At 41.9% G+C, this 27,027-nt stretch overlaps 2 protein-coding genes across 4 annotated transcripts in view; one reads left to right on the top strand and one right to left on the bottom strand.

The window, feature by feature from the left end:
• Positions 1–23,064, bottom strand: part of PMPCA (peptidase, mitochondrial processing subunit alpha) — a 110,017-nt gene extending 86,953 nt beyond the window's left edge. The window contains exons 1-3 of one of the 2 annotated variants that reach the window (XM_078641912.1): positions 22,860–23,064; positions 12,033–12,235; positions 10,076–10,155 (exon numbers count right to left, since the gene is read on the bottom strand). In XM_078641912.1, coding sequence (XP_078498038.1) covers positions 10,076–10,155; positions 12,033–12,235; positions 22,860–22,999 — 423 coding nt within the window. In that variant the 5' untranslated portion in view covers positions 23,000–23,064. Of the gene's footprint in view, positions 1–10,075; positions 10,156–12,032; positions 12,236–22,645; positions 22,801–22,859 lie in introns of those variants that run through there. The other variant, XM_078641913.1, reaches the window with a different exon arrangement.
• A 50-nt stretch (positions 23,065–23,114) lies between these two features.
• Positions 23,115–27,027, top strand: part of ENTR1 (endosome associated trafficking regulator 1) — a 198,973-nt gene continuing 195,060 nt past the window's right edge. Inside the window, exon 1 of one of the 2 annotated variants that reach the window (XM_078641910.1) lies at positions 23,115–24,268. In XM_078641910.1, coding sequence (XP_078498036.1) covers positions 24,199–24,268 — 70 coding nt within the window. In that variant the 5' untranslated portion in view covers positions 23,115–24,198. The remainder of the gene's footprint in view (positions 24,269–27,027) is intronic. The other variant, XM_078641911.1, reaches the window with a different exon arrangement.

Genomic DNA, 27,027 nt, shown 5'->3' with positions numbered 1-27,027 from the left:
TCATGGGTTAGAAAAGTATCCGCTAAAGCCAGTCACTGAATTTCCTCAGTTAAGATTCTGTCGGATAGCAGCATTATAGTATGCCTATGATACAGTGTTGTTAACCAGGACACCGGTCGTCTTACAGTAAACCGCTGAACTGTTGACTGTCTTCATGGCAGGACTGGACCAGATAATTAATGAGAACAAAATACAATCTATGGTATATGATCCTAAGCAAGTTAAGTAGAGAGAATACAATCAATACCTCATGGATTGGGACAATGTCTTTTCCATAGTTAGGGTTTTGTTTTTTTTATCAGAGCTGGCAGCCTTTAGGAATTACTTAGACTGTGGAATTTGCCATGAGTGTTGAATTTCCTTTTAGATTCTCTGCCAAGTTGGGGGACAACCAATTAAAGGAAATGATCACTGTACATATGTCTAAATGTGCCCCAACAGCCACTTATGGAGATGGTCTTTGGGGGAGTTTATTAAGCAACTAGGCTTACAAAAACTGAGAATGTAAGTCTTGGTAGACTCCTGGCAGTCCCTCCTAATACCTAGACAGTTATGTATCTTGCTTTCCTGAGTCTCTGACTTTTTAAAATTAGGTCCCTTGTTTCTCTGGATTGTGATATGTCAAAATATTGTAAGGCTTCTTGTAAAGCCCAATTTCTTGGCATATTCCATGAAAAAAAAGGGATTGCACTGAATCATACGGGAAGGTTCTCTTTTCCTGCAATGACAACTTTACCGTTGGAACCATACTTAATCTGGGTAACTAAATCACAGCACGTCATTTCTAACACGCTTCAGGCTCAGTATTGCAAACTGTTAGACCTGGCACCATTGGCATGGGTCTCCCTTCCATTTTTGTTGCTGTTGCCTCATGTGTTTTGCTGGTGTTAGCTGCTCAGAGCACTGTGCCACTGCCAACCAGTGCCACAGTGCAAGTGCTCCCTGTATAAAGTGTATACATTGATTGGATTTCATGATTGGCTTATTTGGTTTACTGTCAGACCCCAGTACAGTGGACCAGGAGTGCCAGGGCTTGTAAATACAAATGCTGCTGGTGGGCTTGCAGCACTGGTTGTGCCACCCACAGAGGCAGCCTGGTAAAATGTGTCTAAGGTCTGCCATTGCAGAACCTGCGTGCAGTCTGGTACGGTCATGCTGACTGCGCAAGTGCACCTACTTGCCAGTCCCTAAACCTTCCCTTAACTTCATATTAGTCACCCCTATGGTAGGCCCAAGGGCAGGGTGCATTGTAAGCAGAATTGTGAATTATACCATTTTCGTTTTTCACTATTGTAAGGCTACCTGCTCTCATAGGCCAGAATGGGCTGTTGGAATTGTTACATTCTACATTCCTAACAGACTCGGGGAACATGGTAGAAATTCGAGTTTAGTATGCCTGAACTCAGAATAATAAAATACATCTTTTAGTAAAGTTTATTTTAATGTTCTGTGTTTGCAAATACCACTTTTAGAAAGTTGGTATTTGCTTGCCTAAAATTTTCAGCCCGCCTCTGCTAGGATGTGTATCTGCTGTCTGGTTTCTGTGTATGACAGGGCTGAATAGGGCTGTGCTCTGCCACCACAATGCTGGCTCCACCTCCTGTGGAGCGTCTGAGGTCTCTGCCCTGCACACTGAAATCATGTCAACAAGGTGCTCAGGAACTGGACTGAACAAGGTAAAGGCCCCCTGGCCTTAAATAACAAAATAAATGCAGTATAAATATAGGAGCCCTGCTCCTAAGAAATCAGATCCTGCTTGAACCAAGAAGAACCTCTGCCCGAAAAGAAGGAACTGGGAAAGCTGCAAGGAGGAGTACTGTCCCTGACCTGGGGGATTGGCCTGCAGTGGTTGCCTTGCTGTGAAAGGAGAGGAAAAGACTGAAGAGACTTTATTCTGCTTGTACTTCAACTATCTCCAAGGGCTTGTGGGTGAGCTTGCCCCCTGAACGGGGTCCCAGGACTAATGGACTCCTCCTGCCTTCTTCAAAACCCGCTGGATATTGCCTGAGATCTGCCTGCCCTCAGAGCCGCGATGCAAGTGCGACTCACATCCCTGTCTGCTCTGAAGTGCGTGCCTGGCCACCCGCACCGTGCCCCTCGACTCTCAACTCGAGCCGTCGCTCGCACCGTCTGCAAGGGCCTCCCGCACCTCGCTTCCTCATCTCCCCCTTTTTGGAGCCGCACTGACATCGCCGCCCTCCTGCCGCTAGTTGAAGGATTGGAGCGCACCGCACGATCAAGTATGCTCCGTACGCCGAAGCGTACCGGCCGCCGTGCACAGCGCTAATCCGGTCCCCCGGAAGCACTCCAAGAGCCAGGCCCGTACGTTCGTCGCGTACCGGCCGCCTCGTGCCGCGCACCTCACCAAGGCATCCCCGCTGAAGAAGGTACGGCTCGAACGCCGCAAGGAGCAACAAACGCTTTCAATCCAGAGCCGATCTCTGTGGCCCCCCGCTCACCGCCTGGCTTGAACCGCCCGCACCGAGCCGGATCCACATCGACAGGTGCCTCAACACGCCTGGACTACCTTCACCTTCTGCCAAGCCTCGTCCGAGCGGAGCCCCATCAAGAAGGTATTGTTGCACGCCTCGCACGCCCCCAGCATCCGCCTTGGACCCTAGTGTCCGCCGAGCCGGTGCCACTTTGTAGACCTTCGTTTCACCACTGTGCGAGTCAAACCGAGGGTGCGAAACGTACCAAACAAGAACTACGCATTTTTAACACAGAACTCTCCTTTTGCTAAAATAGTATTCTGGCCTAATTTTAAATGTTATATGGATCTTGTGCTAAGCCTTTTTATATAAAGACGACTTATTTTTCATACAACCCTGGTGTGCTGTCCATGTGTGGTGTTGTCACAGAGTTACTATGTGTTGCTACAAATGCTTAACCCATAACGCTCTGAGATTAGCCTTGTCTGCTCGCGCCACGCAACCTAGAGGGTGAGCAAGGGTTATTTTAAAGAGTAAGTCCCTTGCCCTGACTAGAGGCGAGGGTCCCTGCTTGTCACAAGTACTTACCTGTGCCAACCAGAGACCCCCAATTCTAACATTGGTGGCAGCAGTGAGGATTTCGAATTTGCATTTGTAATTTATATACAGTAATTGGTGAATACCACGTAGTGAGTTCAGACCAATAACGCAGCCACATACTTATTGATTTTTGTTGAGAGATCTGTATTTTTAAAGAAGTCATGCCTAGCGCAAAGTCTGTAGGAAAGGCAGCATCCATAGTCTCTGATGGAATTGAGATGGACTGGGAAGAAGAGAGAATTGAGAGCTACACAGTGGAGCAGCTGAAAGGTTTCTGCAAAAAGTTTAGAGTTTCACAGTCTGGATGTAAAAACAAGCCACATTTCATAAAGGCGCTAAGGGCCTGGAAAGAGTCAAGGGCACATGAGAATGTGGTAGAAATCGAACCACCAGAAAGCGTAATTGATTTTGGCAGAGTCCTGTCGCCAGAGGAGCTGGCAGACAGGAAGGAAACCCGGGCACATGAAACGGAGATGGCAAAACTTAATGGACAGCTGGCAATGGAAATCATAAGGCTGGCTATGGAAGAGAGAAGAAGCCAAATGGAGCATGAGATGAAATTAAGGGAGTTGGACCTGAAAGCTAAAAGTATGGAACATACTCCCTCTGGTGGCAGCGCATCGCCAGTGCAGGTAGAATCAAGGGTGTACATACCTAAAGAAGTGGTGAAAGAGTTTTTTAAGAATGATGACATAGGGCAGTGGTTCAAGCCCTATGAGGTAGCCATGTCTTCCCAACGGGTCCCTGAGAGAGATTGGGGAGCGGGGTTGTGGGGGTGGTTCCTTAGTGAGGGGCGGGACACACTGCTAAATTTGCCCTCTGAGGTTCATAATTCTTACCCACACAAGTAGGAAGCTTTAATGACCAGGTATGGGTTAACTCCTGAATTGTACAGACAGAGGTTATGGGGTTGTGCAAAAATTCCTAATAGTACGTATGTGGAGCATGTAACTTTTTTCTGCAGAGCACTGGATGGTTGGTTGAAGGGTAGCAATGCTACAGCACAAAGTAACCACCCTGCCCCACCATTATTATTTAGTAGGCAGAACAAAAAAGGTGTTACTGGAATCAGCTCATACATGATTCAACTTGATTACCACTGGGAAGTGACCTCAACTTTGTTACCTGGTCCAATGCCTTGACTTTTCAATCTCACAAGCAGAGTACTTTATTTCACAATCAGTACTAGACCACAGCAACATTTTATAAAGCAGACATCTGGAATGTTCCAAGTGCTGGCACTGAAACAGAATACTAAATAGCAGCAGCCAATTCCTAGTTTTACAGATCACTATGGAAACATGGAATGACCCTACCATGTACAAATCTTTCAGTGTTCCCACAGTAATGCATCGAGTTATGTCTCCTGGTGCTAATTTTATTCAAGAATATACACTACTATTCAACCAGTTCTACACTGTTGCTGTGATATGCACCTTTTGGGACAAATGGTCTCAATCTGGTGGTTATTAATTCTGCTTTTTCATTACATTCAAGGCTTTTCATTTCGTCTGTAAATTGCATTAATTAGTAATGGCAGTTTATATTTCATATATTTTGTTTTTCCTTTCATTGTTCACCATTTTTGTCAAAGCAGAGGGAGACTTCCATAACTCATTACTTGTTACTTGGCTTACTTTTCAACCCCCTTCCTTCATACAGCCCCCAACCAAATACGTTTTTCAAAATGTCTTTTTTTTTTTAGTCTGTTTACTCCTTCTTCCGTGGCTCATCCAGCTTACTGCCACACAGTTTTACAGCATAATTACTAGCGCCAGAGTACCCGTAGGGTGATAGTGTGCGCTATAAGTGTTGATAATAATAATAATAATAAATTACACATTTGTCTGTAAACTACTGGTCTGGCTGCACACATTAGTTCTATGGTGCTCATAGGGTCTACCTGACAATTGGGAAGTGTGAGGAGACACAAATGACAGGCGGTAAGTATAGAAAGCAAGTCAAAACGGATATATGTAGTCACAAGTAAATGCTGGGAGACCTCTGAAGTTAGAATAAAATCTACTGCCTCTTCAATCATTCAAGCATGATCTTCAAATTCTTTTTAGCATGTTAATAGCCAGCTTTAAACTGATCAAATTAATGGTAGTGGTGGAACTAGACCCATGAAGTACAATGCCATGGGAGTGCCATGCCCAAAATAAACCATCCCAAAATACTAAATACACTGATATGTGATCCACTAAACTAATAGCTGAACGATTGAGGGTAAGATGTTTCCCCTCTAACTTCCTTTAACTTACTATTAGCGTAGGTACATCAGGTCAGATAAGTATTTTTCCTGAGGAGGCCTTACAATTATTTATGGAAAGAAGCTACAGGGATCTGAACCATCCTTTCCATCCCCAGCTTAAGTACACAACTATTGATCCTATCATTCCGGTCTCATTCAAAACTCAAAGCCAAATGTGGAACAATAACACAATGAATTTATGGACCTGGTCAAAGCAAGCAGGCCTGCCGGCAGCCCTTCTTCCCCTGTCCGCCACAAACTTTCAAGACAATTCTTTTAACAACCTCTGCTGCCACTCCAGTGAGAACAATCATCAACGATTCCTTAACTAGTGGAATATTTCCAGAAGAACTCAAAAAGTCATACATATGCCCTTTATTGAAGAAAACAAACTTGGACCCGCTGAACCCTGACAACTACAGACCCATTACAAATGGACTGTTCCTGGGCAAACTGATAGAAAGAGCAGTGTTCACCCAGATGTCACAATTCATTGAAGAGAATGACACTTTCAGACTTCCAAACAGGATTCCGTCTGGGAAGAGGCACTGAATCTGCCCTCCTTGCCATCTGGGATGACCTAAAGAATAACAGTTGACCGCAACGGGGTTGCTGCGCTACTCCTCTTGGACCTCTCTGCTGCCTTTGACACGGTGGACCATGACACTCTGAAACAAAGACTCTATGAAGCTGGCATAGAGGGAATTGCTTTAGACTGGATAGCGTCAAACCTTCGAAACAAAACTAATGTCATCCATACCCCACCTTTCTCGTCCAAACCATACTCCACAAAAGCTGGGGTCCCTCAAGGTTCTATCATCTCGTCCATGCTTTTCAACATCTACATGAAGTTATTACCAGTACTGATCAATACATTTCACCTCACGTGCTATAACTATGCAGATTGTGAAACAGTAAAGGTATTGGATCCTACATCTGACCAACCCGGATCTCAACAATAGGAAAAACAGAACAGGGTGGCTGGACAGGATTATTCGTGAAACAATTCACCAGACACACAGTCAATCTGTACCGTGTGACCACTGGATTTAATTTTCCAAACAAGTTTATTTTTCTTTTTTACATTTATCAGCAATTTTTTGAAACACAAGCACAAACAAAACCACTGTCAATTCAAAAGGTTCATATATACAGTATCTACAAATGCACACATTTACAAATTTACAACAAAGAATCAAACAAAAGATTGGTTAGACACATCAAAAGACAATCACAAATGTATAATAATTCGAACATTACACCACAGGCTTTCGTTGAACACAACATACCTACGCCACGGCAACCTTTGTGCCCGCGTGCAGGATCTGTTTCCCAGTCCCTGTCCTGAAGAGAACCTTGAATACTTAGGTTCGAAACGCGTCGACAATACCACCCTGTGGCTACAACAAAGGGTGCCGCTAGGATGTAAATCATACCACCACTCTGTATCCTAGCCTTGCAACCCTATTTAACATTACACCACAGGCTTTCGTTGACAGGCAGGCTTGTTTTTGATCTCAACCCCGCCTGTCACTTGGTTTTTTCAATCTCTAGGACTGGTTCCCGTTTCTTCGCTTATGGATTAATCTCTGCACTGTATATAATTGCAATTTATTTGAATTATTATACATTTGTGATTGTCTTTTGATGTGTCTAACCAATCTTTTGTTTGATTCTTTGTTGTAAATTTGTAAATGTGTGCATTTGTAGATACTGTATATATGAACCTTTTGAATTGACAGTGGTTTTGTTTGTGCTTCAAAAAATTGCTGATAAATGTAAAAAAGAAAAATAAACTTGTTTGGAAAATTAAATCCAGAGGTCACACGGTACAGATTGACTGTGTGTCTGGTGAATTGTTTCACGAATAATCCTGTCCAGCCACCCTGTTCTGTTTTTCCTATAACTATGCAGATGACACGCAAATACTCCTTCAACTGGAATGCCCCAAAGACATTGGAAAATCAAAAATTTTCAGCTGTCTCAGAGCCCTGGATCAGTGGATGACCTGGAGCCATCTCAAATTGAATGCTTCAAAAACTGAAATACTCACGTGTGGAGATTGGAAACATTACAACCCGCTTGCTGCATGGCCTGATGAACTGGGATCACTGTCTAAAGTATCGAAGGAAGTAAGAAACCTCGGAATGACCATGGACTCCAAGCTGTCGATGAATACCCAAGTGGATAGACTAGCAAGATCAAGCTTTGCTACCATAAAGACGCTGCGACAAATTTTCCCTCATTTGGGATTTCCACACAAGACCCAAGCTACCATCTCCCTTGTTCTGTCCAAACTCAATTACGCCAATAGCCTCTATCACGGATCACCTTTAATGACCATGATAAGACTACAATGGATTCAGAACTCGGCTGCCAGACTACTCTTGCATATCAAACCGCGAGACCACATCTTCCCTGCCTTGAAAGCCCTGCATTGGTTACCGGTTGCAAGAAGATCCACGTTCAAGCTGCTTTGTATCACCCACAAAGCAATACATGGAATGGGACCGCTCTTCATCAGGAAAAAAATCACTAAACACATCCAACAAAGGAACCTCCGCTCTAAAGGAGCATCTCGCCTCAAAATCCCACCATACAAGAAAAAAACCATGGGTGGCACATCCTTCTCTGTTCAAGCACAAAACTATGGGACTCTTTACCCCCCAACATAAGGTCCACCGACAATCATCTTATCTTCAGAAAACTACTCAAGATTTGGCTCTTCCCCACATAAGCACCATACGCAAGCAGAAATTTACAGCATATCCCACTGTATACAAGCATTTTTTTTCACTATAGATATGTACCTATCTTTTGTATTACTTTGTATAAACATGTTAAATAATTATGTTGTTGAGAGAAAAAAGAATAATAAATAAATAAATGAAAATCATCTTTGGTCTACATGTACATACTTCCATTGTGCATCTATGTACCTTCCATGTACTTGGATCTGTGTGTCTTGTTACTTTGCTCCTGAAAAAGCATATCCAATGCACTGCCCTATTTCTCATCCTGTGCCTCTATCAATATCTTTAATCTACATATGCTTACCTCCTTTATGTATCTATATACTTTCAATGTAATTATGGATCTATATATTTATCACTTTATTCTAATTTAGCATTTCCAATGCACTACCCTATTTCTCAGCCTATACTTCGCTCAATAGATCTTCTAGCCCAACCTTCTGACTCATCTCAAACTTCTTCTACTAATCCTTCCAATGCACTACCCTCTCTCTCATCCTATACATCTATCAATAGATCCTCTACATCCACTCTCATTTATCCCAAACCCCATACCACTACTATGATTGCCAAAATAACCATTTCTAGACTCTCTCCTACTCTACCCCTCCTTGCATCATCTGACACCTCTTTTACTATACCAATCCCCTAAAACAAATCTTTCTAAACTCCTTCCTCGGAGTCCTCCCCTCCAAAACTCCTTTTTACTCATCCAAAAGCCTCCTCCTATTGCTAAAACCTAAAAAAAAAAAATCTAAAAAAAAATATTTCAATCGAAATTAACAGACTAACATGTTCACTTCTCAAATTCCATATTAAACTATACTAATATACTACCCAAATAACTGAATAACATATCCACTACTCAACATATCCACTACTCAAATTACTTCATTTATTATTTTTTTTACTCTACTAATTTTCAACAGTAATCCTTTATGGGTTCTGGAGTGGCGTGCTACTCGCCAGAAAAAGCGATACAACACCCATCAGGGGTAACAAGTGCTATATGAATGCATATCTTTCTTCCCCTTTTACCCTCCCCTATCCTTCTCACTCCAAGTAACTGACTAATATACACCACTGAAACTACTTCATATTTCACCATATTAATTCACCACTAATCCTTTGTAGGCTTCCTGAATTAGCGTGCGTCAACAAGCGCTATATAAATACAAACCTTTGTCCTCCTCTATCCTTCTGCTATCATTCCAAATCCAAATAACTGACTAACTTATCCACCACTTAAAATGTACTTGCATGTTTCGCTATACTAATTCAACACTAATCCTCTATGGGTCCCGGAGTAGCGTGCTACTCGCCGAAAAAGCGCTTCGACGCCTCGTGAGGGGTAGTAAGTGCTATATAAATGCAATTATAGTACAATTACAATCTACTGGGTTTTCCAAGAGTATGCACCTAAAATTACACAGCACAGGCATCAACTGTTGCAGCTGCCATTTTTAGAGCATTTTGTGTTTTTACTGCTCTACGTCACATGCTTGTCCCCGTGGATAAAACAGGTTGCTAAATAAAGTGTGAGAGCAGAACGAATGGTTAATTATGCCAATTAATTAAAGAACGACAATTGTTTTGTGCCGTTTTTGAACATGCACAGCACTTAAATGTAGCCGTCTTTATGAACAACGTGTTGCATCATTAATTGGTCCCTAGTTGTCACTTTTGACAGAGTTTATGTTGTTGTATAAGCTCAATGGGGTAATGGAAAAAATTCAGTTTTTTTAAATTCACTTACTTTTGATTAGAAATTGCGATCTTATGACATGAACCGCTTTCACTCAATTATCAATTGCGAAGTCGTCTTTCCAACAAAGCAGTGACTAGCAAATTATTTCACATAAAAATTGAAAAACAGTAAATAAATATATTGCAGACATTTTTGCAGCACTATTCTGCTATACTTGTATTTCATGTTCATAAGAACAATAACAAACCTAAGCTGGCCTACAACTGTGTAAAAGACATGACCAGGTTAACAACTATTACAAAGTAAATTCTTTTGTTGGCGTACTTACTGAAAAAGCAAGTTTTTCCAGAAAATGGGAAATGCCACTTGCATATTTTGCTTCATGTCTTGACCCCGAATTTATGAGAACTGATGGAAAGAAAACCATAAATAAAAATGAACCCAAAGAGAGAAAAGTGAGTGACCAAATAAGTCTCCTTACTCCGAACTAACAGTGCTAATCGTTATATATTACAATATTGAGTCACAGTTACCTGTAAATACATCAAAATGGTCAACTATATTTTGGAGGTAAACAATTATGTGAAATGATGACAGTTTAAAATTCAACAGTAGTGCATTACTTGCCGCTTAGTCACGCAATTCTGTAGTCCTATAAAAGATGTCCTAACAAAGTGAATGCTGCATTTTCTTAAGCCATATTCAGGCTGTGAACAATGCCCCATGTTTTGCAGGTTTGTTGCCCACTTTTTTGCACATGTATTTTGCTCAGGCATGGCAAGCTCCATAAACCATAACTTGCACACCAGCCATGTAAATCATAACTTGCACACCAAATGCAATGCCTAATACCACACAATATTTACACACTAAGAACACCAGACAGTACAACGTAATTAATTAGCAATATATACCAAGAAAGAAACCCTACTGTATCAATTGTGGTATGATTACAAATGTTGATGGTAAAGAGATGTGTCAAGTTATAAGTGAAATTATTTGTCACTTGTGATGTCTTTCCTATCGTGGGCGAGGTCATGAGCATTGCACTTAGTCTCAGAGTTAGTGTTTTCACTTTATAACACTTAATTGCCATCTTTCTGGTCTCTTGCCCACACAGATCATTTTTTTTTTAATTCAATATTCTATCACATTTCTCAGGAGGTTGCCGTTCCTACCAAGATCCCAAAATAGCAATTTTACTTTATGGAGCACAACTGATATGTTAGTAGACCAGTGCAATGTGGCCTGCTATTACTCTACAATTCATATTTTTTATTTTTATTAAATTTCATTTTTGCATACTTTGACAATATATCCCGCCTCCATTTTGAAAATGTGTATTACCTGTAGTAAACTATACTTATAGTGAACATTGAGGCCCCAATTGAGTGTTTAAGAGCAAACTACTATCCCTGTACGAACCAAGGTTTGTCGGTGGATGAGGATATAGAGTTGTGTTATAAATACACTAAAGTAATCACTACGGTGAGGGGGCAATAATATTCCCCCAGTCTCACCGTCCTTGTATTTTAACACCATATAGTTACCTTTCTGATTAAATGTATTTATGTTGTTTTTTTATATTTTCATTACTTTCAAGGGCCCCCACTTAGCTTTAGATGTACCTCCCTGACTTCAGGTGAAGGTCTGTACTCTACCAAACCTAGTTTCTAGAGAGCGAGGACTGCCGATGACGAAGCATGACACCTGGTGGTGTGTGAGGACAGTGCTTCACTTTTTGTGAGACGCCAGTATCTCCACTTAGATTTAAGAGAGTTTTCGGTCAAAACCTTAGGGCAGCTTCTATTGTGTATGTTTAAAACTACACACCACAGTTTTTCCTGACAGATTTCATCAAGTAAACCTAAGTGAAATGCATCAGGGACACATGCCTCGGAAATAGACAAAACCTTCAGATTTAATGCAATAAAAAAAGTAATCTGCATGCTATGCTTCATTGCAAGTTGTAGAATTTTAAATACAAGCAATTTACTGTATCTGATAAATACCCTCCACATGAGATATAAATATTTACACACTCAGCATCGGGCGCTAGATAGTGCAAACACAACTAGAAGTCATGGAGCTTTTCAGACACTGGAAATACACCAAAATTGTAGGAAAGAGGGTTTAGTTAAGAAATTGAATGAAGAACCCTGTATGGTGGGTACACAATACAACTGTGGTTGTGGGTGCAGCAGAGATCGTGCATTTATATTACAAGGCTAAAGAGTTGCGAGGTACGGAATTAACAATTCAAATCATTTTTAGCTGATACTTACTTCCCACTGTACAAAACTGTCCAAATTTATTCTGTGAGGCAACACGCAGCCCATTCTCCAGAGTTGTAACTTTGGTTTCAAATTTTTCCTGCCCATCAACCGTTGCAAAAATGGGTTTGGGTACACCCGGAAGAGGGGAGGAGAGAGGGATGTTGGCATTGCAGGTTCCGTGGCTGTACTGTCTGAACCCGGCCAGTCCGTACCTGCAAGATCAGTATGCATTAAGATCTGGAACAACTGCATAGAGCACTCACGATAGTGAATAGCCTTTAAATCCTAGGCAACAGAGGGAAAGAAACACTCAAGACTGAAAGTTCTACAGGGCAGCACAAAATAGTAAATAGAGTACGCTACACTCAGATTATGGATCGGATAAGCAGATGAGGGTCTATTACAAAAAAAGTAGCCGTAAGGCAAGACACAGATTTGTCAATTTTCGATTTTATAAGAGACTGTAAATAGCGATTAATATTTTGAACCAATGTCATGCAGGTGCAACCTTAAATGTAAATATGGAATCCACTGGGAGTGAATGGCAGAGGTTGAAGTGAGTGGCAACTAATGGAAACTGGGTTTCATTGCTATAAATTTTACTGCTATATATTTCTGCTTTTTCTATTCACAGTTCTGGTACTTTTTTCCCCCCACTTAAAGCACACATCTTCAGAGCACGCAAGACCACTTGAGATTCTGAAGTAAAGTTCACTTTTGCTCCAAAGTAGCTGTGAGCGATCTAAACGTACATTTGTTTTGGCCAACTCAAAGCATTTTCTGTTGGGAGCATAAATATGATATTGAACAACTTAATCCCGGCCCTCTGACATACCTCCATTCAAAAATTGTTGTCCAGAGATTTTCATTTTTGATTTGTGTTTTTGGATCATTAGAGAAGTAATTTAGGTTGGGTAGACATTGCAGACCGGGCCGAATTTTTCTGGACGACAGTTTTAACTTTGCATAGGTGTTGCAGTGATGATATAATATTTCAGGAACCATGAGACCTAGACACTTCATTTGGTGTCAATACATAGGTTTTGGAGGTCAGGTAGTCTTGCAGAGATAGAAAACAACAGCTCAGAGCAACCCTTCCACCTTTTTCCAAAATGGCAGCTATAATAGAGAAAGAAGAGACATATATAGAAATGAAACAATATTTGATTTTAATCCTTTTATGTATTCACCAAACAATGTTTATGATCTGAATAAAATAATGTTTATCACTCCTGTTTTGGACACATTTTCATAGCTCACTTTGTTTTGTCAATCGGTTGTGGTATATTTGCAGAATGTTGAACATTTGAGAAGAGCATATCGACAGGGACAGCTTTTTGAAGCACAGGTTTTGCAAGTACATATACGTGCAAGTTCTGAGGGTAGGGGCTTTAGAACTTTTGTTGGTTTTAGCACCCCATCAATATCTTCCCAACCATATTCATCCGGATCATTTTCTACATGTGCATGATCCAAAACAGTTACACATCTTCTGATCAAGCTTTTTTTAATGTGTCAACACACAGATTATGACGTCGGTGGAAGGTCTCTTAGCGGGTTTTATCTCTTGAACTCACTGTTTCCCGAAAATCGTAAAATGTGATTCAGAACTCGTTTTTCACACATGCACAAGCTATTTTTCTACGTCTTTAAAAGTCACATTCTTCTTCAGTCTCAGCAAATACTTTTAGAAACTTCTCAGGTTCAGAAGTTAAAGCTCCAAGCTTTTTTAGAATTTTGCTCATGGTGTTATCACCCATAGGAATATATGCCTTGATAAGAACATTGGGCGTCCCCATGTCAAGTTTCTAGTACAGAATGTGAAGCGGAATGAAGTCTTTTCTCCCCGTTTCCATAACGTATCCATAACTCTGACAATCCTTCCCTTATAACCATTGCAACAAATCTAAGTAGCAGAATAATAACATCTGTGTCGTTTGACAGTACCATGACTCGATTGGAACTATTTCGAACAGCCCACTTTGCTGTAAGTTCTTGAACAATATGGCCTGTACATTTTGAATCACTCTCTGCAGGCACCAACTCCTCATTGACAACCATTCCACTTGCAATAATTGAAAAATCAGTATTCACTGAAGCATCAGCAATGCTTTGGCAAGTTAAGATTTGCACGTTCATCTTGTTCTATGTGGAGGACTAGACTTCATCAAATTGCACAGGTGCAGGTGTCGAACTTTTGATGCAGGCAAGGTCAATTGTCCCACTTGTAGACATTAGTCAGATTCACTCACATTCTTTGACAGACAGTTCAAGATAAATGCCAACGGCAACGTGCAGTTCTCGCAAGGGGCACACGGACTAGGATATCTGTAGAAGAGACTGAATTACCTCTCCGAAGTTTTGCATGAATGAAATCTTGACCATTCGCAATTGTGACAAATAGTCCACAACAACTACAGTTTAAAATGAGGACACCCTTTTTATTGAAATTCTTCAGGTGAAAGGTTTTTTTTCCTCGAGCACTTATACGAGTTTGTGCTTCACTGGTTTGGTTGCAGCATCTCCATCAAATAATGCGTTTTTTGGAAGAAGATCATGCATCAGAATGTCCTTGATAATTTCACCCATTTCGAAAGTTATTTTTCAGTAACTGTTTTTATAGCGCCTGATTTAATAAAACTAACTATGGCAATTAAAGTGTGGAAGTTTAGCTTTAGTGATTATGTCAAAGAGCTTTTTCTCTTTCAATACACATCTCTCCTGCTTCAGTTCTGCATACAGTTTTGATCCATGTTCCAAGACATCAGTAGACGTGTCCTTTTATAGTTATCCAAATATTTCTTGGTCACGAAGTTGTGTAGTCGCACAGGCTCAGTCATTTCAAAGGGGTTTCCTTGCTGCTGCATGAAATGAAGAAGGCTGCCTACATATTTATTAAAACGTTCCCCTCTTTCCCAAAAGTTTGCGGTGAGGAACAGTTCCACAATGGTCTATTAATTTTAAATGTGTATGTTCTCTAAAAACATTGCAAATAGAAAGGACTTCATGGTAAACTGGCTTCCATTGAGCAACACATTCACTTTTACATGTCTGGCCATCAATTCCAGAGGAGCTTTTCTGTGACTCCGGATAGTCTCTTCCAGTTTCATATCTGGAGCCACACTAGTGAACCTTCTATCTCTTTCACAACAAGCTGTCTTCAGATGAATTATCTGTGGAGGTATATTTTTCCACCTCTATCTTCTTCACTCTTTCCTAATGCCAGGACCCATATGTCAGGTAGTTTATGTAATTGAATTTGCAAAACACAGTAATCAGTGGCTCCAGAGTCTTAAAGTGTAGCTCCTAATCACCTTCCCATCAGTTCTGTTTACTTGTGGAACTTCTGTCTCACACTGCATCTGGCGCTCACCTGAGGTGTGGAGGGTGCTAATAACATGGGCTTAAAAACAACTACAAGTGGGGCTAAATTCTTTGTGTGCCCAGTTTTATTAACAACAATCCTGTATTACAGTTTTAGTCAGTATAAACAGACACAATGTATAAAGTAAAATATTATTTCATTACAAACATTGCATTAATATAAATAACAAAATTAAAGTGCATTGTCTTATATCATAATATATACATATACATACACCTTCCATGTACTTGTATCTATATATTTATTACTTTTCTTCTAATTCAGCAGATCCAATGCACTAACCTATTTCTCACCCTATACCGCTCTTAATATATCTTGTACCTCAACTCTGACTAATCTCAAACCTCTTTCCAATGCCCTACCCTATTTCTCCTCTACCTCCACCTCCACTCTCAATCACCCCAAGCCCCATACCACAATGATCCCCAAAATAACCCTTTCTAGACTATTCTCTCCTCTACCACTCCTTGGATCATCTTATACCTCTTTTACTATTCAGATCCCCCAAACAAGCCTTCCCTCTGACTCTTCCCAATGCACCTCACTCATTCTAAACCTACTCCTACTGCTATGAACTCTGGAGGTCACGTGACACCTCGTTCGGCACCGCCATTTAAACGTGCACCTAGTTGCAGGCGTCGCTGCTGGCTACATTGTGGATGGGTGATTGAAACATTGGCTCGAGGTGAGAAAACAAAGCGCTTACTTGCTTTTCAAGTAAAGCGCGTTCCGGCGTAAGGCCTTGAACAACGTCTTTGAAATAGCGCAATTTGTTCTTCGGTGATTTTTTGGGTGGTTGAATTGCCCCCTCTTTTTCATTCGTAGATTGGTAGATAAGCAAGTGCGTGGGCTGTTATAATCCGGATTCAATTTGCACACAGTCTTGATATGCTGGCTCAAAGTATGTAGAAGTGTGCTCATGTGTGGACCACTCTCTCTGAGCGAATGGGCGCCGTTAAACCTATTTTTGATTCTTGATTTTTTGCTGCTTCTTTTTAAAGACTTTTTTCATCACCGCCATCCTCCTTTTAACACCGCCATATTTATACAAAAATCTCCAAGACAATGGCGCGGAGGTCTTGAAGTAAGCTGATTGAAGTTTTTGCAAACTATGGAGCCCATTAGGATCGCGGACAGACTTGAGTCCGTCCGCAACCCTTGAGGAGGAGGGAACGTCCGCATGGGCTACGGCGTTCCCTCCTCTGCAATTAGGATGTGACCGCCACCCTGGCGGTCACATCCTCTATTTTTAACATTGCGGCGGGTGCGGCTTCAAGCTGCGCCCGCCGCAATGGTAAAAAAGCACGCATTGCATTTACATGCAGAAAGCTGCAGGCACCGCGCGGTGCCCGCCGCTGTCTGCATGTAAATGCAGGGGGGTACCATAGGAACCCCCATGTGCTCCCCTCACCCCCCCTTCACCATGGGGGCCCGCAACGGGCCCCTGAAGTGCACATCCGTATGCTTTTCCACGGCGGAGAACCCGCCGCAGAAAAGCATATCAGATACGCAATCCTAATATGGCTGCGGGGTCTGAGAGACACCGCCACAATATAAGAGCTTTTCCACCGCGGTTGTAAGCCGACCGCGGTGGAAAAGCGGCGGACATAAACCAAGACCCACCAGCCATCCTAATTTGGCGGTGGGTCTTTGGAGGCTCAACGGCGGTTTTCCTGCATCCTCCGGGCCGGCGGTGGCTTCCGCCGGCCCGAGGATGCGGGAAAACCGCGATCCTAATGAGCCCCTAATTTCGAGTGCCCTTTCAGGACTTTTCAACTAAAACTTCTTCCTCTTTCTTCCCTGTTTCCGTCTAACAGTGCTATTTGTTACATCCTTGACAGGGCACAGTTAGTGCCATTACAAAGTTAAAATAAGGTAAAATGTAAAAACATTGTTGTGTTGTTTAGTTTGGAGTGCTTGAAGAGTGCTGTGGTTAAGTGGTAACATGTGCACCTTTTTCTTTTTATTTCTAACTCCCGATCCATGTCCTGAGGATAACCCTATTAAAACCTTAAGGGGTTTGAAACGCATCAACCTTCTGTTTGTAAGCAAACAAGTGTTCTTTAAGTTTAAGAATCGGGTCTAGATGGTGAAAGCACCTTATAATGAAAAATGAAGTTGAGGTTTGATGACCTGAATACAGGACTGTTTGGCTAACACTCTCCTAGGGTTGGTGTTGTACTTTAGAAATCTCTAAAACATTGTTATGCTTCAACCTACCCTTGGTTTGCTCTTTCTTTTTCTGATTTCTGTTTACTTTCGACCTATTTTATTTTTAATTTTCTTTGGAACTTGAGCTTTCTTACACTTCTTAACTGGTTTTAAATGTGAGATTTAATGTAATGTCATTTTTGTGTTTGAAAAGGTAATGTCTTGTATGTTTGTATATTCTTTATGTGGTTCTATAATTTTTGAAAATGTTCATTGAAATAATAACATGAACTGACTGTATTCGAAATCAAATCTTTATATGAAAAATAAAAAATTAAAAATTTCAGTCACTAGGAGTGTCACATGCGATTGTGAAGAGTGATTTGTTGGTTAGCTATCAGTATTGGCAACTGTGTTGTTGTTCATATTATTGTATAGGCCTTGCCTTGCTGATTATGGTACAGGACCTTTTATTGACTTAAACAACTGTGAATCATGGCATTGAGGATAGAGGCTCACTACAACACTGAAAAACTACAGCAACACAGAATATGTGAACCCTCCTAAGCTGCTTCTAGAAAGTTAAACCAAGTGCTGCCCAGTTCCCTGAGGATTGAAATCATTATGGAGCCTCGCTAGCTGGGCTTGCCCGTCACTTGGTCCGTTTGGTCCCAAATAATTGAAAAAATATCTAAAAAACATGATGTCGCTGCACGCCCTATGACTGGTCATCAAACGCCCTGGTTATTTACAAGTGATCCAAAAAAGATTAAGTGGCCTCTCATCTGACCACTCTTGCCCTCCTCTCCTCTTGAAATGCATGCTCACCACACATTGGATGGCTAAAACTCCACCCACCCTTCTCGGATGAAGTCAATCCCTGCTTCTCTGGGCTAAGACTGAAAGAACACTACATAGAGAGGAAGCCTGGGGTCTCAGTTGGTGCCCCTGAAGACCTGAAAGGAAATATTGATTGAAACTACATTATCCCCGTAAACCCCATTACTATGCAACCCAACACATGCTTCTTTGCTCTTTGAGATCCACTTCCCTTAGTGCACCGGAGCAGATCACTAGGTGATACACCATAATCATCCCCCTGACAGTTTGTCTCCCCCCCCCCCAAGATATTTTGCTACTTAAGCCTTCCACCCCCGTCACACTTAGTGTGGTATAAACCCCCCCTCTTCCTTTACCCTCCTCTACCCTTTCATACAATGAGTTGCATTACGATCTCAGAACTTAACAGATGGACACTGAATGCAGAAAAATACACACATCTGACTCCAGTATGGGAAGGTAAGCTACAGTTGACGAACAGCATCGCTGTGCATCTGGCACCCAGGCCATTGACACTGTCCATCAAGTTTCTGTATATTAACAAATGAAGCAATTGCTTTCAATGTTACACACTGGTTACTAAGGTGTAAGAATATTTAAGAATCTTTAAAAATCTGTTAAAGTTTCTTTGGAAAACATGGAGCATCTGTGGACCTCAACTTCACAGAAGCTCCACAGCCACCCAAGGTGGCCCAGATAAGCTGGCCCTGGGCACCAGAAATTCTTAATCACCCTTCACTGCCTGTGAACCATCTATAATCTTCCTGGTGTTTTATCTTTGTGGGACCACCAGACCTTGGACATTCCTGGTACCCACTAGCCTCTCCCAGTGTAGCATTGAGTTCGAGCCCAACGCTACCCTTAGGGGCCTGGGTGCCAGAAGAAGTATCATCACACTTGGGCACCCGCTTGCCCTACTTGGCTGAGCAGAGCTCCAGTACTTGGTTGGCTTCATTGCTAGGCAGATCCAGAGCACAAATTTGGCAATGCATGGTGATTTTGTGCACTCTATCTTTGATTATATATGTTACAACACCTTTAGCACTAGGCTTCCTGTGTGTAAAACTGCTAACCAACTGTCCGAAGAACCTTTGGGTTACGAGATATCCAATTTTTAAGGAACGATCAAAGCCCTAACCGGCAAGTAATGGCATATTTCAGGTGGAATAACTCTGTATAATTAGAGTTCAGCGATGGGTTTTGGAGTGTTCAGAAATGTTATGGCGCACAACAGGTAGTGGTTGAGTGAAGGAGAAATGATAATAGTGGTTGGTGCTTCTTGGTCAGAGGAAACCCAATACTCTGAAAACAAAGGGTGGGGAGAACTCGCCCTTTTAAATAATTCTAGCAAAGTCCAGAGCACACAACAAATGTTATGATAAGAGTAATCACAGTAGGATAAGATCGCAAACAATCATTTCGAAAAATCCACTAGGAATTATAGCAGAAATAAATATTTTTCAAATGGTCTAGGAAAATAGATACACTATGTGTTTTATAGTATGTGGCATTTAGGAGAGCACAAATATGTCAGGCTGCAATGAACCCCAAGCAGTTTGAGCAGCTGCACCGGTTGGCTAAAGCATGATGCATGCAATAACACGAGTAAAAGTCCCTTACTCAAATACATAAAAACACAACATCTTCGTGAGCCAAATGGACAGTCCGTCTGATTGCGGATCTTAGGCAATGTAGCAACATGGCCAAAGTGGAGATAGATTAGTAACAATGTTTTTGATCGAGTGAAGAAGTCCTAACGCTGAACAGATAGCACGTATATGTAAATATAGGCATGCATCGAATAGGATAATTTTGTGAACAAACTGGAGAAGTCAGCAAGTACAGAAGATTGCTTTACAATCAGCTATATTTAAAAATAAAAGATGTCAACATGAGGCTCTCAAAATCATTTGTCAATTTTAGGATCTCAAGCGTGGCTCAGCAAAATGAAAGTTTAGTCAGCGTTACATTTAGCCAACACACACAACAGACCAGAGGAAAAGTTACTAGACACCAAATGTGCAAATAAATAGCACTAATACAAACGTTTCAGCCCAACTTCCAGTAATGTGCAGAAATGCAGAATGACCAAGTCCTGAAAATTGGCACCAGATAGACTACTCAATAGAATATCTCAATGGAATATATACAATGGATAAAGTACCCCCTGTCGTACATTATAAGGATATTGCAAGTCATTGAGGAGTTCCATAACCATATAGAGGAACGAGGCAGAAGGCTGAGTTCCTTTATAAGGATATGGACAGGTCTTTAGGTAGGCCGGGTCTTGCCATTGCTGAGCACCAGCAGTTCTTAAAAGCAGGTGCAGAGACGGGTCCCTATCGGGCTCTCCATTGTTGCCCTCACCCTCAGATTGGAAAAGAAAATCTTAACTCTCAGAGACTTTGACGTAACTTCAAAAAGACTAGTTTTTGTTTTTTCAGTTTCATCATTTCAGAACTGAAGCATTTTCAATATTATATACAACAAAGTCATAGTTGTTGATTGTTTATGATATGCAAGTAACAACCACTGACAAAGCCAGTGTCAGTGTTGTTGGTGTAATGTTAGTTGTTGAATTACCTATCTGGATGCAATCACAGAAGCAGAAAAATACCAGTGGGACGGCACACTATGTTAAGCACAGATTATTAGCTTCTGTGTTTTTAAGCCATGCCCCATTGAGAGACCCCCCCTCCCCCAATTTATTTATCCCACTTAAAGCCCTGGTTTATAGAACTCCGAGGTGACTTGCAATTTCAATATCTACTGCAGGGGATACCTTTCTCACAAACCACTTGAAACCTTGGTGTGTAATGAAAGGGAGCGAGTTTGCAAACATGAAGATTAACAATAGAAACGCCAGTGGCAAAATTTACCACAACAAAAACCTATTATATTTTTGTTGTCAAAAGATATTAGAACAGTTCAATACATGTTTTTTTTAAACAAAAGCTGAGGTAACTCGAAAAGTATGGAAACATGCAGAATAAGTCTAACGTTTCTATAATTAATGAGCGGAAACAATAAACAAAGTATTTCTGCTAGTCAGAATAGAGCAGGAGAAAGAAAACCATGGTTTCGTTTTTGTTGCTTTAAACAGCTGCTTTGATTAAGCTCCGTGACCTGACCTACCTTTCCCATCAACTGCTGGTTTTGGTAGCAGGTATTGTGATGTCAGATTCAACAGTAATAATGTATTACACGTTGAGCTCTGGTGTATTTTCGTTATAATCGGCGAGTTGGTGCGTCACAAGTCGCCAATTATGAAGAAATTAGTGATGGGCGTTTATACAGGAATTGCAGAATTCCATGGATTATATGGGATCTAACAGCCAAGAACCATGAATCAGAACAGCCTAAAGTTAATTAAGGTGTAGATTTCGCTTCATGCACCTTTTCTTAGAGGGCGCTAAGAATATCCTTGTGATACCTTACAACACCAGCCGCTTTGCTCATTGATTTTTGTGTAGAATCAAAAAGAGGTTTCCAGCTAAGTTTGTCGTTAAAGAGCAGACCCAAATACCGAAAGGTCAGTACAGTCTATAGACATTTATTAACCGGATTTCAACAGAAGTGGAATGGTCAACTCCAAAAAGATAGTAGTATATACATTTGGGTGCGATTAACTTTCAGGTAATTTCGTAATGAATGCGTTGCCGGGGTACTAAAAGAAAGATGGAGACCGGTGACAATCGGGGAACAAAACAGAAAATGCTCTATCGCACTAAATGCTAGGAACGGGGCAGGGGTGGTCAAAGTGATGGTAAGCGCTCAGATCACTGATATTAAATATACAGAGGACGCTACTTGTTAGTAGTCGATCTTACAACGTTTCATGGAGATGCTGTGAACACCACTGCAGACCTTTTATCAGAGTGCAGTTCGGACATGGGGCAGACAAGGGTCTTAGGAGCACCCATCAATGTCAAATGTCATCTCTTATTTTCAGTGGGTTCACCGTTCACCACAGTGGTGGCAACAAGTTAAGAAGTATAACCACATTTAAACATCATGACATCTAACAGCAATAAGTCACTTCCTGCACAGATCCGGTCATGTTCATTTAAAGGCTACCCGAACCGCTCGCTATATTGGTCTTATGAGCTGGTTAATAACACCTCTTGACTTGAAACTCATTGAAACGGATCCGTGCTTTATGGAAACCCCATGCTTCAGTCACTGTCTCTCGAGTTCACAGTGCGGAGCCCTACCACGGTCTCACTCTCAACCTCTCACCACTTACCTCCGTATTCGGCTCCACTCACGGACCCTTGACATGCCGGCAGCCGCCATCACCAATCCAACAGCCTGACCTCTCTGGCTGCCTCTGCTATAGTACACTTCCGGGACAGAGAGTTAAGTTTTACGCCACTTCCGGCATGTGGTTTTAAACTGTCTTGCTTGTGAGACTCTTGCGGTATTAAAGCAAATCAGTTGTCCATTATGTCATAATGTACCTGCTGAAATGCACTGCATACACTCCTGTAATTGTGCGGCACTGCCTGTGCTTCACCTTCAATTTGAATGCCATGAACCGTCCATTTATCCTTGGCATTTTTAACGATTCCTCGAAATATATCTTCTCAAATGAGCTCATTACACACCCATCGGCTGAAGTAAACCTTAAAGTGCCTGGAAGGAGATATTTTGTTCAACAAATCTGGAAGAGAGAAGGTTAGTCTTTCGTTTGTTTCAGGGAGACGCCGGCCTGCGTGCTGACGTCACCGCGTGGTGGGCAATCTACATTGTTTCTGTTGTCATGGGCGCCTGCCTCCGCCTTCTGCTGTGGCTGGCCTTACCCGAATGGGCTGGGGTGGGGTGGGGTGGGTGGGGTAGCGCGGGTGCTGCTGCGTCTCGCGCCATCTCATTAAGCTTCAGCATTTAACAGCTGTTGAAGTATGTGTGCCTCCTCTTCGCTGTGTTAGGGAGTGCCCTCAGTTGGTCCTTTGCCTTCTTTAGGACGGTCTGAAGTGACATCCCTTTGCATTGCTGTGCAGTTCTGTCCCTAGTACGTCCGAGAAAGCTCTGCCCACCCTGGTGAAGTTCAGTTGCCGCACGCGCTAGCCTTTCTCCTCTCCACCCTCCTCTCTGCTCTGCAAATACTGCCCTTGTTGTTCATGGCTGCTGTGGGATCCCAGTCCGGCCGACTGTGCTGTTTCTCGTTGCATTTCCCTTCTTGTTCCGTGTGTGTCAGTGACTGCTGGTGGTTGCTGTGATCGTCGCTTTCTCTCCCTGCCTTCTGCAAACATTGGATGTACCCGCGATTACTGTTGTCATTTCTGTGCTTGTGGCTCTTTGCGCTTTATTCTTTCGTCAACGCACCCTATGCATCCTTCACTACTCTGGCCTGGGTAGCTGTTGTCTCTCTGCGCCTCGTTCACCAGTTCTAGTTGTGTTCTAGATGTTACTGTGCTGTCAGTAGTATCTATCGTGTTCTTCCGCTCGCTGCAGTAAAACGAACGAGCATGTCCTCCTTTCCATAATCCACCTCACTTAGCTCTAGTGACACAGCATATGTTGCTTGTCATTCACGCCAGCGCTGCTCAGCTTTCGATTTACCTTTAAACTGCCCTTTAGTTCTTGCTGTTGCTCCCTGAAGTCAATATAGAGCTGAGTCAATGTGACAGGTATCGCAGTCACCCATGTTTCTTCGTGAGTGGATGAAGGAAGAGCACATATCTGTCTGGCTGCACTTTCATTTTCATCCAGCCCCGGGTGCAACACTTATGGTCCAAAGGCTGCTGTGAGGCACCCGCCCTAACTACTTCCTGGCATTTGGGTATCATCTAAGGAACCATGGCTGCCTATGGCTTTTGGCCGGAGTCTGTTCAGTCAACACGTACCAAAATTGGTATCGCTCAAGAAGGTGAGTAGCACAGCAGTGCAGTTACTGTTAGGGTTGTGCCACAGCGTGCCGTTCAATTAAATTGTAATATATTTTGTTTAAAACATATGACTTGCATTCCAGCCACCTCTTTAAACTTCGTAAAAATAATTCTTATTAGGTCTTACATTTTTTTCTCTCTAAAACGGTATATCTGATGAAATGTTCAATTCTACCAAACCCATAACAATAAAATACATTCTGGGGTTGCAGTGGCTGGACGCGCATTGCCAGTGTTCTTTTTAACCTCCTTTATCCAAATAATGTCCGAGCTTGGTTTGCTGGGAGTACTGCCTATGTCTCCATGTTTTCAGTAGAGCAACTGGCTGGGTTAATGAACCTGGCTCATAAATATTGGCAGCTTGTCAGGGCTTTAAGTGGGATGAAAAAACTGGGGGGTCTCTCAAGGGGGCGAGGCCAATGTAATTAAGGGCATGGCTTTAAAACACATAAGCTAAAAGTTTGTGCCGCCCGCCTGGTATTTTGTGGTATCTGTCATTGCATCCAGATATATATGATACAACAAGTAACATCATACTTACAACAATTCAGGACCATTGGCTTTGTCAATGGATGTTAGTTGCATAAGATAAATAGGCAGCAACTGTGGCTTGTATATTAAATTAAAAAAGCTTCCACATAAAGCCCTGGTGACATTACGACAATGCTGCTGCTCCTTAGTTCCGAAAAGAGAAGAGAAATCCAGAGAGAAAATCACTCTCTTTAAAGGATGTTCCTTTCCCTATAACGCAAGAAAAAACTGATCTCCTGTGCCAGGGCACAAAACAGAGCCCGATAGAGACCCGTTTCGAGGCCTCCTTAAAAATACTGCCGGTGCTCAGACCCGGCCCACTTGCAGCTTGTATTTTTTTATGCAAGAAAACGCACTGTCATCAGGATGCCAGATAACCATTGCAGTGTAGTTTTTTTCATTCTTTTTTGGGCACGAGATTGCTCATATACTTGATGCGTTTGTTCATGAATTGACATGGTAATTTGTCAGCTTGGAGACCTCTTGTCCTGGAAGTTTTTTAGTTAGGTGCTCCGTGAGTGTTAAGAATGACTCTATGGCTCTTCCTAAATTGGAGGAGTGTTTGGGAGGACCTGATGGATACAGGAATGTTGTTTCCGGTCCTGGTTGCGTAGATGGAAAAGTCCTGCTGTCTTGTTTTTAAAACTCTTCTTTGTAGTCAATGGTTTCTTGGCTGTGGGTATACCGAGAACTACCAGAGATGGGGAGTTTTTCAGCGAAATAAGCAAGGGCGGTAGTCGTAATGACTTTGTAAATGATGCAACTTGTTGTGATGATGGAATCCAGCGGAATGGGGTAGGATGTGCCCTGGATGAGACTTGCTATGTAAGATTCCCTTAAGTGATGCCAATTGGAATGGGGTGATGTGCCCTGGATGAGGCTTGCAGAGTAAAATTCCCTTAAGTTGTACCACTGTGGAGCCTTGGAGGCTACGTAGAAGGGTTGGCATCCTTCAGGTGCAAGACTTTGAGGGCTTGAAAAACAGTTTTGAAGTTGCTTTCTAGAACAAACAGTTTCACTTACTTAGAAGAGAGCACTGGTACCAAGTCATCTCTGTGGGATTTTTGGCAGTGGTGTTTCTTGAGGGCAAGATTGGTGTCTTACATTTGTGCAAAGTCTTGTACCTCTGTTTCCTACTCTCCCAGTGTGGTTCCCCATTTCTCCAACCCCTAAAAAGTACTGATCCCGAAGTTTTCCATACTTTTGTCCCACCCCTCCCAATGTGTAATGAGTAGCGCCCCTCTCACTTTGTGTGCTACCTGGTTTCTTCTGACACCTTCCGTTGTATTATTCATGTTCTTGTGTGTTCCTCTGGTCCTATTGAATAACACTTACAAAAGTGCTAAAATTGTGGTGAAAAAGTTAGTTTTTTTTCCCTATCTGCCTGATTCAGAAAGCTTGGACAGTTTTTAGATTTTAGAGCTGCAAACCTGTTGATGACAGTTTAATAAAAAAAACCTCCCCTACACAGTCGTTTTGTAACATTTATTAACAAAAGTGCCATATATTACCATTTTCTCAGAGAAATCCAGAATATATATCACAAAATCTGGGCTTAAATGTGGACTGTCCCATTTTCTCAGAGAAATCCAGAATATATATATCACAAAATCTGGGCTTAAATGTGTACTGTCCCACATATCACAAAATTACTGTGCAATCAGGTTGGGGCCATTACTCTCTTAGTGAATAAAGGTTTCATAGATTCTATTTACTTCGCAATCTGGATTACTTGGCCTAGTTCAATATTCTTTAATTAGGAAATGTGCTTAGCACTATGCCGCTTCTCTGGTTATGTTTGCGGCATGTGACGAAATTCAACAGAAATCTCAAACATTTGCTCCCATGAAATGTCTCACATACTCACAGAAAAGATACATTAGAACATACCAAAAACTTCAAACACAGCACCAACATGCTATGTAGTTGAGTAACACTTTACTCACAACAGCACTTCCACAAAATATACAACACACACAACCAACAAAGCACATTAGACAGAAAACCCCAAAAAATCAACACATCTCAAAGATGCCACACTGTAAGCAACACTAGTAATCGACTAGTACTGTTGACTGGGCAAAGGACACTTTATCATCCCAAGAGTCGCACAAGTAATTGGTGTAAGCACTCCAGAAGACCAAACACCAGAGCTCACTAAATGAGCGTGTAGATCCCTAAAAAAAAAAACCACATAAAAGCCACCCAC

This window comes from Lissotriton helveticus, chromosome 5_1 (assembly GCF_964261635.1).
Source record: "Lissotriton helveticus chromosome 5_1, aLisHel1.1, whole genome shotgun sequence".
Lineage (NCBI taxonomy): Eukaryota > Metazoa > Chordata > Amphibia > Caudata > Salamandridae > Lissotriton > Lissotriton helveticus.
The sequence above is the reverse complement of the archived record's forward strand: the minus strand, read 5'-3'. Positions and strand labels throughout refer to the sequence as shown.